General features: G+C 37.2%; 1 protein-coding gene across 3 annotated transcripts in view; it reads left to right on the forward strand.

Annotated features, from left to right (window-relative positions):
• LOC107659270 (solute carrier family 15 member 4-like) overlaps window positions 1-12,125 on the forward strand; it is a 47,402-nt gene that overhangs the window by 1,768 nt on the left and 33,509 nt on the right. For 2 of the 3 annotated variants that reach the window (XM_016448153.1, XM_016448155.1), the window contains exons 1-5: window positions 1,688-1,849; window positions 2,117-2,739; window positions 5,542-5,834; window positions 6,403-6,544; window positions 8,658-8,735. In XM_016448153.1, the coding sequence (XP_016303639.1) occupies window positions 2,167-2,739; window positions 5,542-5,834; window positions 6,403-6,544; window positions 8,658-8,735 (1,086 nt within the window). In that variant the 5' untranslated portion in view covers window positions 1,688-1,849; window positions 2,117-2,166. Of the gene's footprint in view, window positions 1-1,687; window positions 1,850-2,116; window positions 2,740-5,541; window positions 5,835-6,402; window positions 6,545-8,657; window positions 8,736-12,125 lie in introns of those variants that run through there. The other variant, XM_016448154.1, reaches the window with a different exon arrangement.

Consider the following 12,125-nt stretch of genomic DNA (forward strand, 5'->3'; position numbering starts at 1 on the left):
TTTTCATATTTAAAGGATTTGCCACCGATGATTCAAATGCGAGTTTTGAGCAGTGTAGAGTAGCGCTTGTTGTTTGTCATTCTCCGATCACAAATGCAGACATGGTTTTATGTTTACGCGGCGCAATGCGCAACGCAAAACGTAAAAACACAGTATAAGTCATTATAATCAGTAATTATGTCCCCACTGGATGCAACAAATGCCTCGTTTGTAATGGGTTTTATTGGTTTTGTCTCGTCACGCCGGGACACATGGAAACACAGTATGGTAAGGGGCGTAACATTTCCGTCACACGCTTGAGGTATTCAGCAAATCACAACACACTGGATAGCTGGCCAATCAGAGCACACCTCGCTTTTCAGACCGATGAGCTTTGTAAAAAATTGACGCGTTTCAGAAAGGCGGGGTATAGAGGAGAAACAATAATGTACATTATGTGGAAAATAATGTGTTTTTTGAAACTTAAACCGCATAAACACATTGCATTACACCAAATACACAAAATAATGTTATTTTTTAGCAACATCATATGACCCCTTTAAGTAAGTGTCACTCAAAACAGTAAGTAAATTCTTTTATTTGCCTTGAAAGTAGCTGTAACTTAATAAAACCTAGTAAGTATAACAACTAAGTAAAGATAACTAGTTAAATCTAAATAAGGTAAACTATAGGATTTTACAGTGTGGAAGCATTTATACTGTATATTAATATAATAAATATTGGTATTATACACACACACACACGTATATGTATTAGTCAAAATAATTAGGCTGTATACTTTTGTTAATTAATTATTGTTAATTAGTTTATCAAATCATATGGTTCATTCAACGCTAAAATTTTGTGTCATGGATGAATTATGGATAGTAGAAAATATGAATACCTGAATAAATGAGTTCTTAACATAATAGAAAAAAAACCATAATGCTGGAGATGTCAACATGCTTTTTAAGCATATGTTTCTAAGAGGTGTATGCACAATGTATATATGTATAAACCTTTTAACAAAAGCCCGCAAATCACAGAAAGTGTGAATCTATACATAAACAAAACATTGCAATAAATGGTTAATAAACAAATAAATGTATTATCAATCTATTTAAATTATATTCATAATGATTCATAATAAATGTTGACAGTGCCCAACTGTGACCTAAGAATAGGCCTATATTATGTATGTAATGTATGCGTAAAACATCCAGGGATAAGATGCAGATTGATAAGCCCAAAACCTGAATAAATGATTTCTTAACATAATAGGAAAAAAAAAAAAATAACAAGAGAATCATCTTTTTTCCTCAGTGGTATATGCACAAATGAATTAAAACACATCGTAAAAAGGGTGTGACTAACCACTGATCTATATATTCTCTATTATAGGTCAGTGGAATTACCATAACCTAGCCATATTTAAAATGTACCTGACAGGCAAAGCATCACCCAGGAAGCTTCGGTGCAGAATTGATTGGCTTCAAGACTAGCCAATAGAATAAACACTTTCTTTCCTCTCTTTATCCAATCAGTAGTGGCCTTTGGCTTTCTTGCCAGTTTAACTCTACGCTTTGTATACAAACCGATTAACCTGATGCCCCTCACTGGCACTGGATAAGCGCATCCAGATGACATTCAGATCTGATGAGCGTCACGTTGACGCTTGTGAGTGAACCGGGTGTTACGCGGTAGTATTGTGACTGGCTGTTTACCCTCGGAGCCCACAGCTAAACTTCATACCGTGAGACCTTTAGGAACTTTAAGTTAATATTTTTAATAACATGTATTCTGAGGACATTGGTAAACTCGTCGCGGGCTGAACAGCTAAATGTGGAGCAGTGCTAAGTGTTCAAGAACGGTATGTTTACTTATGTTTGTTTATGCATGTTAACCTGTTTACTGAGTAAAATATAGAAGTTGCTGACAGCATGTCAGCCGCCTTTCATATTGTCTTATGACTGGTTCAGAATATACAAATAAGTCAGTAAGTTTAAGAAATACATGAAACATTATTTTATTAGACTCTGTCGTGATTTATTTCCTGAATTCCCATTATTGCATCATGTGTGTTTTTTTGGTATCACATGCTTTTAATATAATGACAGTCGTTTTGTTGTTGTTCTAGGTTTGGATTTTGGTCAGCTGACCACCTCTTGAGAAACAGCATATCAGGCCATGGCTGGCAGGGATGTAAACGAGAGCACTCCTCTTTTGGACAACTCTGTGACTTCAACCAGATCAGAGTCAGTGTTCAATGGCAGGAGACTGGCATGTGCTGCCATACTGCTGGCAGAGTCTTTAGAGAGGATGGCCTTCTATGGCATAACCTCGAACCTGGTGCTCTTCCTCAACAGCAGCCCCTTCTATTGGGAGGGCACTTCGGCCAGCCAGGCCCCCTTGATCTTCATGGGAGTCACTTATTTGATATCGCCTTTTGGTGGCTGGCTGGCAGATGCGTGCCTTGGCAAGTTCGCAACCATAGCCTTGAGTTTAGTTCTGTACCTGATCGGGATGCTGCTTTTTCCCTTTGTGGCCAATGACAGCACCAGGAACTCTCTGTGCGGAGAAGAGATTGCGTTCCCAGTGCAGCCGGTAGATTGTTTTCCTGAAAACGGGACTGTGGCTGCCAATGTGACCTGCATGAATCGGCCGTCCTACTGTGGGCCTGCGATATTCAGTGGTCTGGTGCTGGTGGCCGTTGGCGTGGGAGCTGTGAAATCAAACATCACTCCATTCGGGGCAGATCAGGTAATGCAGGGGCTTTCAAAATGGGGTCTGGGGAAGTGCTAGGTGCTCGGGGTCCATGGAAAAGTTTAGATAAAAACAGTGTAAAAATAAATGAATTAAAGAAAATAAATGTAAAAAATAAACGAATGAACTTTTCATATATAATTTGAATAAAATAAATAAATAAAAATCAATTTAAAAAATGTATGTAAATACTACATCTAACAGTACAGTACTTTGGTGAGTCGAAAAAAACAATGTAACTTCAGAATTTTTTTTTTTCAAAATAATATTTTATGCGTACTTATATATTTTTTCGCAGTATACATTTGGTCTTTATAAATTAAAACATATAGGAGCTTTAACATTTTTTGGCATATTTGGGGGGTCTGTGGCATCTAAAAGATTGAAACCCCTCAGGTAATGGAATTCACTACAGCTAGAGAGTTGTCTAAACTTCGAGTAGGTTCAAATCTCAGAGGGCACAACTTTGGATTGATTCTCTGAGCAATATTTTCTACTATGTCTTGCTTTTATGAAACTCTAAATAATATTAAGACCTTTGACATGCTTGCTGGTGTTTGTTCTTTCGGATGATTTAGGTAAACCCTGGCTGGTCCTGTCTGTAGATACGATGAGTCACTGCTTTTGTAGTTTAAAGAGTTTAATGTGACTTGTTTTTCTTTGGTTTTTAGGGATCTGGTATGTTTTCCACCCTTTTTTTGTTTTAGGAACACAAAAGGAGAAGTTTTGAGTAATGTGCTGGTCATTTTAAACTTCAAAAAGGATGCAAAAGTACTATATCATAAAAGTCATCATACACCATATTCCAAGTCTTTCTGAGTGCATATTATAGCTTTGTGCAGCAAAACGTATTTAATATCTTACTGATAATCTTCCTTGCGAGTGGGTGCTATAAACTGCTGACATATTGTCAATGAGTTGAAATGGAGAATGGATCTAAAAGATTTGTAAACATTCAGACTGTTACTGTGAATGACATCAGTAAATTTATTGTGAAAAGATCGAAGCAGTGATGTAAAATTAAAAATGTGATCACAAATCAGACATTGCTGTGTCTCTCATGAATGCATCAATGAGAGATAGGGTTCATAAGACAGAATATAGCTCACAAGTCATATGGACCACTTTTATGATCCATTTCACATTCACTTCACAGTCCTATTCCTCATTCACTTTCAATATAAAATAAAATACTTTTTCAAGTTTAATTTTACTAAATGTTGTCATGTATAAAAGTGCAAGCATTCTGTATGTGCATAAATATACTCAGCATGTGGGTCAGTTGCTGGGACTTTATGATTTAGCCTATTCTTAACCCACTGACACAACTCATCTGATAGTCAAAAAAAGGAGCTTTAAATTAACAAGTCCAATAATGTGAGTTTTTTTTTTTTTTTGAAAATAAGGTTTCAGAAAGTGCTAGTGTGGTTCCCTTAAGCAACAGTCATTTTGTCAGGCTTCCCTAAATTCAGACACACCTCTGGGCATTTTCACTTCACTTATTAAATGACAAGGAACATACCACACATTTCTGAGGTACTTTGAGTCTGATTTAGCCTTGTGGGCTGCAAAATGACTTGTGTCACAAGATCGAAAGTCTTAAGCTTTTTGTTGAAGTGGCTTCTATGGTCACTACCAAGGGCTGTTTTTCAGATTTGGTTAGAACTACATTGATATCTGCAAACTTAATATGTTGTATTGTTGAGAAGAATTAAAGGCTGAAGAAATTCAGTGATGTAATGTAGATTGATTCACAACAAGTACAACCAAATATTTCTTACAATGTGCAAAAACATAGAAGAATCCTTTCATTTATGTCATGCTTTAGCACTCATTTTACCACTTTCACCCGATTACATGACCTCTCAGTGACATGAAACTGTACTGTAGCGCAGTACAGTGGGGAATATCCCTGTTATAAGTGAACTATAAGGAAATAATTTGCTAAATGACTAATTAGAAACTCCATATGAAGATGAGCAAGACTCTTCTAAACAGTGCTCCTTTTGAACTACATATAACACGCAAAATGAAACCGACAACTTAGGAAGTAAAACTGACATCTGTCTTTGTTGGTTTATCTATATGCTTGACAGATTTTTTCCCCAGTTACCGGGTCTACTGGATTGTTTGACTAGTTTTTGGAAGAAAATAAAAACCCAAGGCTTATTTTGCAATACAAGTCTTTAAATGTGGATGACTTGGATTAGGCCAGTGTTGATGTCTGTTGACTTGCTGCCTTGTCATATGATCGTCATGTGTTTTTTAGATTCAATAAAGAAATTACGGTAACTGCAGGATGTACCATCTGGGTATCATTATGGGGCATAGATTTCATTTAAACATTGAGGAAGTGGGGCAATGAACTGAATATTGGCTTACAAGTGACAATATATTGGCACTTTTCCCAAAACTGTTGGGGATCTATATCTCTGATTGCATGACTACAGCTGCATGTTTTTTGAGCTTTTTGAGAGCAGACATCTCTTTAGAAAAGCATGTGCATGCACTTGAGAAGAAACTTCACACAAGTTTGTAAATGCGTTTAGTAAATTGCAAATCAGTACTTGAATTAAATGAAGAATGTGGGTATTGAATGTTAATGTGTTATGTTTTTGTTTGATACTGAACCAGTTATAGGACTGGTTATTATGGATTCAAAAGTGATTTGAATATTAATATTAGGAGAATTTTCAGTCAGTTGTTCATATGCATTTAAAATTAATAAAACAAGTAAATAAAAATGAATGAATGATAATAAAGTTCATACATGTGTATTTGTGTTGTATGTGTTTACAGGTGAAGGATCGAGGTCCAGAGGCAACGCGGCGTTTCTTTAACTGGTTCTACTGGTGCATTAATCTGGGTGCTATCTTCTCGCTGGGTGGAGTTGCTTATATTCAGCAGAACGTTAGCTTCTTTATTGGCTACATCATCCCCGCCGTCTGCCTCGGGGTGTCCCTCATCATCTTTGCCCTGGGCAGAACGGTATTTATAACCAAACCTGCAGACGGCAGTGCCTTCAGTGACATGTTCCGGATCCTGGCTTCGGCCCTCTGTGGACGCGGCCCAAAAGAACCAAGTCTGCTCAGGTGAGGGCTACATTTACTTTACTGAATAAGAAAGTCCATATGAAATTAACCTTGACCCTGTTTGAACTAAGATGGATTTTTCAGTTGTTGCATATTCAGAAAGTATAAAAAAAATTAATATTATAAACATGTATTTTCAAACTTAAAACTAAATGTGCCTATTAGTCTTTACACATTCTCTGCTGTGTAAAATGGTTTTAGTGTGTTAGATTGTAAATTTACGCAGTTCATTCGTGGGAACCTCCACTCCAGATTCAGATGACTCTATTAGTCTGTAATGTTATCCCTCATCTTCCTCTTTGATCCATCTCTCTTGTCTGTCTGTCTCGTATGTTGCGGTGCTATTCATCGTGTCTCTGCGGCATAAGTTACTGTCAAGTGCCGTGCCTTCTCTCTAAATCAAAGAAAAGGCGCTTCATGAAAATACGTGACGTTATTATTTTTGAAGTTGGTCAAATCCTTGCTCCTTTTTTTATCTTTTCTACTTTATTTCTCAAACACAGATGTACTCAGATATTTCAGTGATGTTTTAATGAATGCTTGTTAAAATCCTTGTTTCCCCCACAAGGCCAAAGCCATCTCTATTAGATGGTGCTAAGGTGACATACGGTGGGCGATTTTCAGAGGAGAAGGTGGAGGAAGTGAAAGTGTTGGTTAAAATACTTCCTGTTTTCCTGGCCCTCATTCCGTACTGGACTGTCTATTTCCAGGTAAGGTTTTTATGAGTGGGTGTCTCAAGTACTACACCTTTCAGATCTGTTGTGTCAGTTATAGGTCCTTAAAAAATAGGGAAATGTACAGGGAATGTATTTTTAACCTTACAGTAATTTACTGTAGTTGTGACAGAGGATGAATAGGAAATTGCATAGGTATTTTATTAGCTTGAAGTCTCAAGGTGTCTCATACAGAAGGAGAGACATGGTGGTGATGAACGGTGTCGTTGGCATGTCAAATACAAGTGATGAATGTTTATAAGCAGAGATTTTGTCTTTGACATATTAAGGGTTTGTGCCATTTGGAGCCTTTATGGGATGGGTGGGTTTAAAGCCCTTGAGCAGACAGGTGCTAAAGTTGAAGAACTTTATATGTGCCTTGCTCAAGGTAATGCAGAAAGGACAAGAAATAAAGACTGGGACATCTCTACTACTAAAGCAACGTTCCTTCAACAGCCAGAGTGGGGCCCGTAACAGCTGAATTTATGTCACCTTACCACAGAAAAACAGAGGTTGTGTGTCAAACCACTCATAAAGTGTTTTGCAGATCTTTAAATACAGTTTGTTAACATTTCCATGTTCAAATATTTTCAAGGTCTGCCTCTCTCATTTCTGCATTTTACAATCACCTTAGTGAAATTTCCAGCCATTTTTCTTACCTTACTTCCCCCACAGAACACATTTAGATTATCAGAAGATGCTTGTCTGATCTAATGACATTAAAGCGTTTAAATAAGTGTTTTCATTCATAACAGTTTATCAAGACAATAAAGAAGCAGTTTGTATGAAAGTGGATGTAATGGATCTAATGTTTGAACACATTACAGGAATCGAAACTGACCTTCAACAAATGTATTGAAATGTAATGCCAAGAAAAGGTTAGCAAGAATCTCCTGCTGATGTTTAAAGTTGGCAATGGAAATGGTTTGTCAGAAGTTGAGTACAGTAGGTTTGTTTTTATGAGCTATTATTTTAAATTACTTGCTGAAAGCAAGTCATTTCCATGTTCCGCCATTTGCACAATTATGCGAATGTTTTCAATCTGCTGAATATTCTAAAGCGGAAACGACAGATATATATTTTTTATGCTTACTGTTGTATTGGGTCGAAGAACTTCATATGCTGCTGGTTTCTCATAATAGAAAGAGCACAAATCACAGTTTAATTAAAATTTTGTATTTATAGCATCCATGTTCCGCCATTTGCACAATTATGCGAATGTTTTCAATCTACTGCTGAATATTCTAAAGCGGAAACGACAGATATATATTTTTTATGCTTACTGTTGTATTGGGTCAAAGAACTTCATATGCTGCTGGTTTCTCATAATAGAAAGAGCACAAATCACAGTTTAATTAAAATTTTGTATTTATAGCAATTAAAATATAGCTAAGATTGATTATCAGGACAAATGATTGCAACTCAACTGTAACGTTGGGTTTCAGGACATTGGTTCATAAAATCAACACTGTCCCAATTTTAGCAGGATGTCTGGTCACCCATTTGTTTTCCAGACTGTGATTTCTGAAGATTAGACTGGTGGTAGCACTTAAAAAAAAAAAAAATTACACTGTAAAATTCTCCACTCTAAGGATGCATTGAGTAATTTCCTGCAGTGAATGCAGCTTTTGTAGTAATGGTAAATTGCTGTGGGTCTGTTGGGATAAGGATCATTGTGTCGTAGTCCATCTCACGTGAAAAAAAGATTCGCTTCCTTCAATTATGGCGAAAGGTCATCTTTTGAGGCCCTGTCATCCCATATGTTTTGTCTGCTGAGACACTTGCCAACTGTTAGAAAGGTTATCCGGCATCGTTAGTCCTTGGAGCCTTAAATTAAGGTTTGAGTAAAGGACAACGTCTCTAACTTTTTAGAAAATGCCTAATGAATTTCTGCATGAATAGATATTGTAGAATGTTCCCATGAAGCACCAAACTGCTTTTACTGGCTGAAATATTGCTACTTGCTATTTTCTTCAATTGCAATCAATAGCAATATTCTACAACAATGTCTCTAAAAGTGGAAAATGGATCATAGTAGGCTGGTCAGTACCGCTGAATGAGATGTGAGTGCTGCCTGCATGTTTATGTGTGCTGTTGTCTTCACTTGCAGATGCAGACCACATATTATCTCCAGAGTCTCCATCTGAAAATTCCTGGAGCCGATCCCAACTCCACAGACTCCCATCCGGTAAGAGAACCACTATTTCAGAGCCAAAAATGTCAGATCACTTCCAAATTGGCCTGAAGAAAAATATAATTGCTTTGTTAATGAAGAGTTCAATTATTAAAGCAGTTGGCCTCCTTTTTTTTGCCTGTGCTCTGGTCACTTTCCTCATCAGTTTTCCCATAATTCTCATTCTGCTGTGCTATTAGGAAGCAACAGTTTCAATTTAAGCTGCTAAAAATCGCTTTTAGAATGATTTTACAGTATGTGGTTGATATTGTGTTCTGGGTGGTTGCTAAGGTGTTGCTAGGTGATTGTTTACTGGGATGTGACCCTTAGATTTGGTCCCGTCTTTGTTGTAAGTCTTATAGTGTTTTTTATAAGACTTTGTTGTAAGTCTTATAGTGTAAAACAAACCTTGCTGTTTTAATCATCCACCAGGTGAATCGGAAACTACATTTGCTTAGAAACATACTGAGCCCTGCACATGACATGCGGAAGAAAAAATGTATATTGTGGCCATTAATTTAAGAATAAGAATTTGTTCCCACAGTGTTTTAGTTAAATCAAGGCCACGGTTTAACTAAAAAGAGGGAACAAATTAATAACTTGTGCAAACAAATTCTTAATTTGTGGCAAACGCAATTACACATCTTTCTTCAGCATATGCGTGAAAGTAAGTGTATTTTCATGCACAATTTTACAATGATTATGCTTTATAACATGACACCAGGTAATGTACATGACTTAAACAGTGTTCTTTCTGTCAGTTAAAGGTCACAAACGGTTTAAGAAAAAAAAAAAGAAAGAAAAAAAAACAATCAGCACACATAGATATTTGGCTGCAATAGATTTTTGTTCTGAAATAATCTGGGAAAATGGACCAAAAATATTGATGACTCAAAAAGGCCCTTCCTCAGCTTCCTGATTCAATAGAAATCATTTGACATTCTGTCCTGGGTATGATGGTGTTTCTCTGGAGTGCATGCTCAAGTGTGCAAATCCCCATCTGTCGCTTGTTCTCACACTCACAAGGGTTTCCCCTTCTAAATGTGCTGCTGTAGATTTGTCTCGGTGGACTGCACAGCCTAAAGGGAATCCAGTGCGAAGCCTTAACAAGGCCAAACTGTGAGCTCTTAATTAGGAGATATCCATAGAGAGAAACAGACACCAGTGGTAATGTGGGTGAAAATGATATGATGATAGAATGATGCAAACTGGCAATTTCAAATGGAGAAAAAAGTATTTAAACGTGCTCGATGATGAAGGGGAGACAGAGCGCTCAGAGGGGCATGTATAAATTACCAGTGCTTAGTCAAAGAAATGTAAATGTAATGAGGGAGTAAGCTGGAGAATTAAAAGTGTTAAAAGCACCAGTAGATTTGGGACTGACTGAAGCTGTAGAATTAAATTCAAACATGCTGACTGAGACACGCGCTTCACTTAACCGACTAATATTCTACTGGAGGTGTAAATGTGTGTGTGATACGCCCATGCACACCTGCAGGCATGGATGCATAATAAACCTCTCTTTGAGCTCCAGCCGTCTAGTCCTCAGGTGTTGCATTTCACAGGTGTTATTTGATTAACATCAATTAAAACGTACAGATGGCGAAATATTGTACAGGGTGTTTGAATTAATTACAACCAATCAGATCAAAACAAGAATGGATTGGGCTGTTTTTAACTTTTGCTACGTGCATAAAGCTGGATCTGCCCAAATCTGCTCATTCAGATCATCAAACCCTGTCTGTGCAGGAAATGATGACAGATGGTTTCCTGCAGCGGCCAAAGTGAACTACACTGATAATCAGTTTAAATTGGTCATTCCTTCATTGGTGGATTTGACCACACATTTGTGTCGCATCTGCTACGTGCTGTATATGCACCCTGGATATGAATTATACCTCAAATTGTATGGCTTTGTAAGTGATCAGACCGAATGTACAAGAAAGAAAAATACTTTTTTAAGAGGAACTAATTTCTAGAGACCAGAATATCATAGAAACTTGGGTGTGGGCTTTTTTGACTTGGGCCAGTGAGCAAGAACGCTCAGAAAGCTTTGTCAACTTCATAGCAACCCCCTGGCATCCACCCAGAACACCATAGCAACAGTGTAAGCTGTGTTCTGATCAGTAGGGTCCATATGCAGTGTTCACTGCTCTCTACACCCTGGACATGGGATATCTGTTGAATTTCACTTCACTTGACAAAATGCGTTCATTTGGAACACCCAACAAAGTCATCAAACATAGATGACACTTGAGTTGTGTAGATTAGAGGAGTTTGAGCTGTGATGGCATAATATGCTTCGGTAAATAGTGTAAATATGTTCATTTAATAAACGTGTAGAATGCATATGTGTATTTATATAAATATGAATGATTTATTAATTTAATGAATATAAATGTCTTATTTTAAAGCCTAACTGAGTGATAATCGTCTGATGTTTAATATGGAAATAAACGTAATTTAGTTATATTAGATGTGTCATTTATCTTGTTTAACCATAATCACGATGCATGTTGCATTGTAACTGTTCTGCCTCACACACTTTATACCCACAAATAACCACATACAAACAACACCTGGGACTAATTCAACTCTCTTTCACTGCCTTTATTTTAATCAAACTTCTTTAAATACTCGGTTGATGTGCAATGACTGCTGGGTAATTTCCCTCTCCACTTCCTGTGAAGTCATGTATTGATGTTCCCTTATTCCCTGTGCTGTTCACAGTGGCCTTCAAACTGAACATGTTCACTCCCTTTAAATTGGAATTTCACATAAAATGGCACAATACCCTGTGACACCTTTAGCAACCACATAGCAGTGTGCCTAAAACGACTGAACACCACTTAGCAACCTCTTGGCTACCACCTGAGTGACAGTAAGTTTTGCATAGGCAAACCCTACTCAAAAAAATAGTTCCTTATTAATGCAAATGCTTTTTTCTTTGTCAAAACAATCCTAAATTCCCAAATCAGTCATTATTTCCAAATAGTCCTCTTTTAGGTTATGTACTTTTTTTTCCATCACACATCAGCAGCATGTGAGTGGAGCAATCAGCCATTTATGAAACAGGTGCTCTGACGCATGCTATTCAATCCCCATGTGATATTATAGTACTTAAGAAGTGATTAATGATTTTATGGGCTATTAAGAGACCTGTCCCTCTCTCTTACTGGAGTTTTACAGCCATTGACCAGCATTGGCCACATGAGGGCGCTAAGGTTGCTGGAATGATTCAGTTTCCTGCTATCTCTCTTTCGCAAATGCTCTCCCAGAATTCACATTTAGACTTGTACTTACTTTCTCAACGGAGGATAAATGGAGAAGAATGAAGCACCTGAGTATTATGAGTGACCTGCACATACCTTTCTTCCTGTTTGTTCATCCTCTAGTGTTTTGTAA

This window comes from Sinocyclocheilus anshuiensis, unplaced genomic scaffold (assembly GCF_001515605.1).
Source record: "Sinocyclocheilus anshuiensis isolate Anshui unplaced genomic scaffold, SAMN03320099.WGS_v1.1 scaffold884, whole genome shotgun sequence".
In the NCBI taxonomy this organism is placed as follows: domain Eukaryota; kingdom Metazoa; phylum Chordata; class Actinopteri; order Cypriniformes; family Cyprinidae; genus Sinocyclocheilus; species Sinocyclocheilus anshuiensis.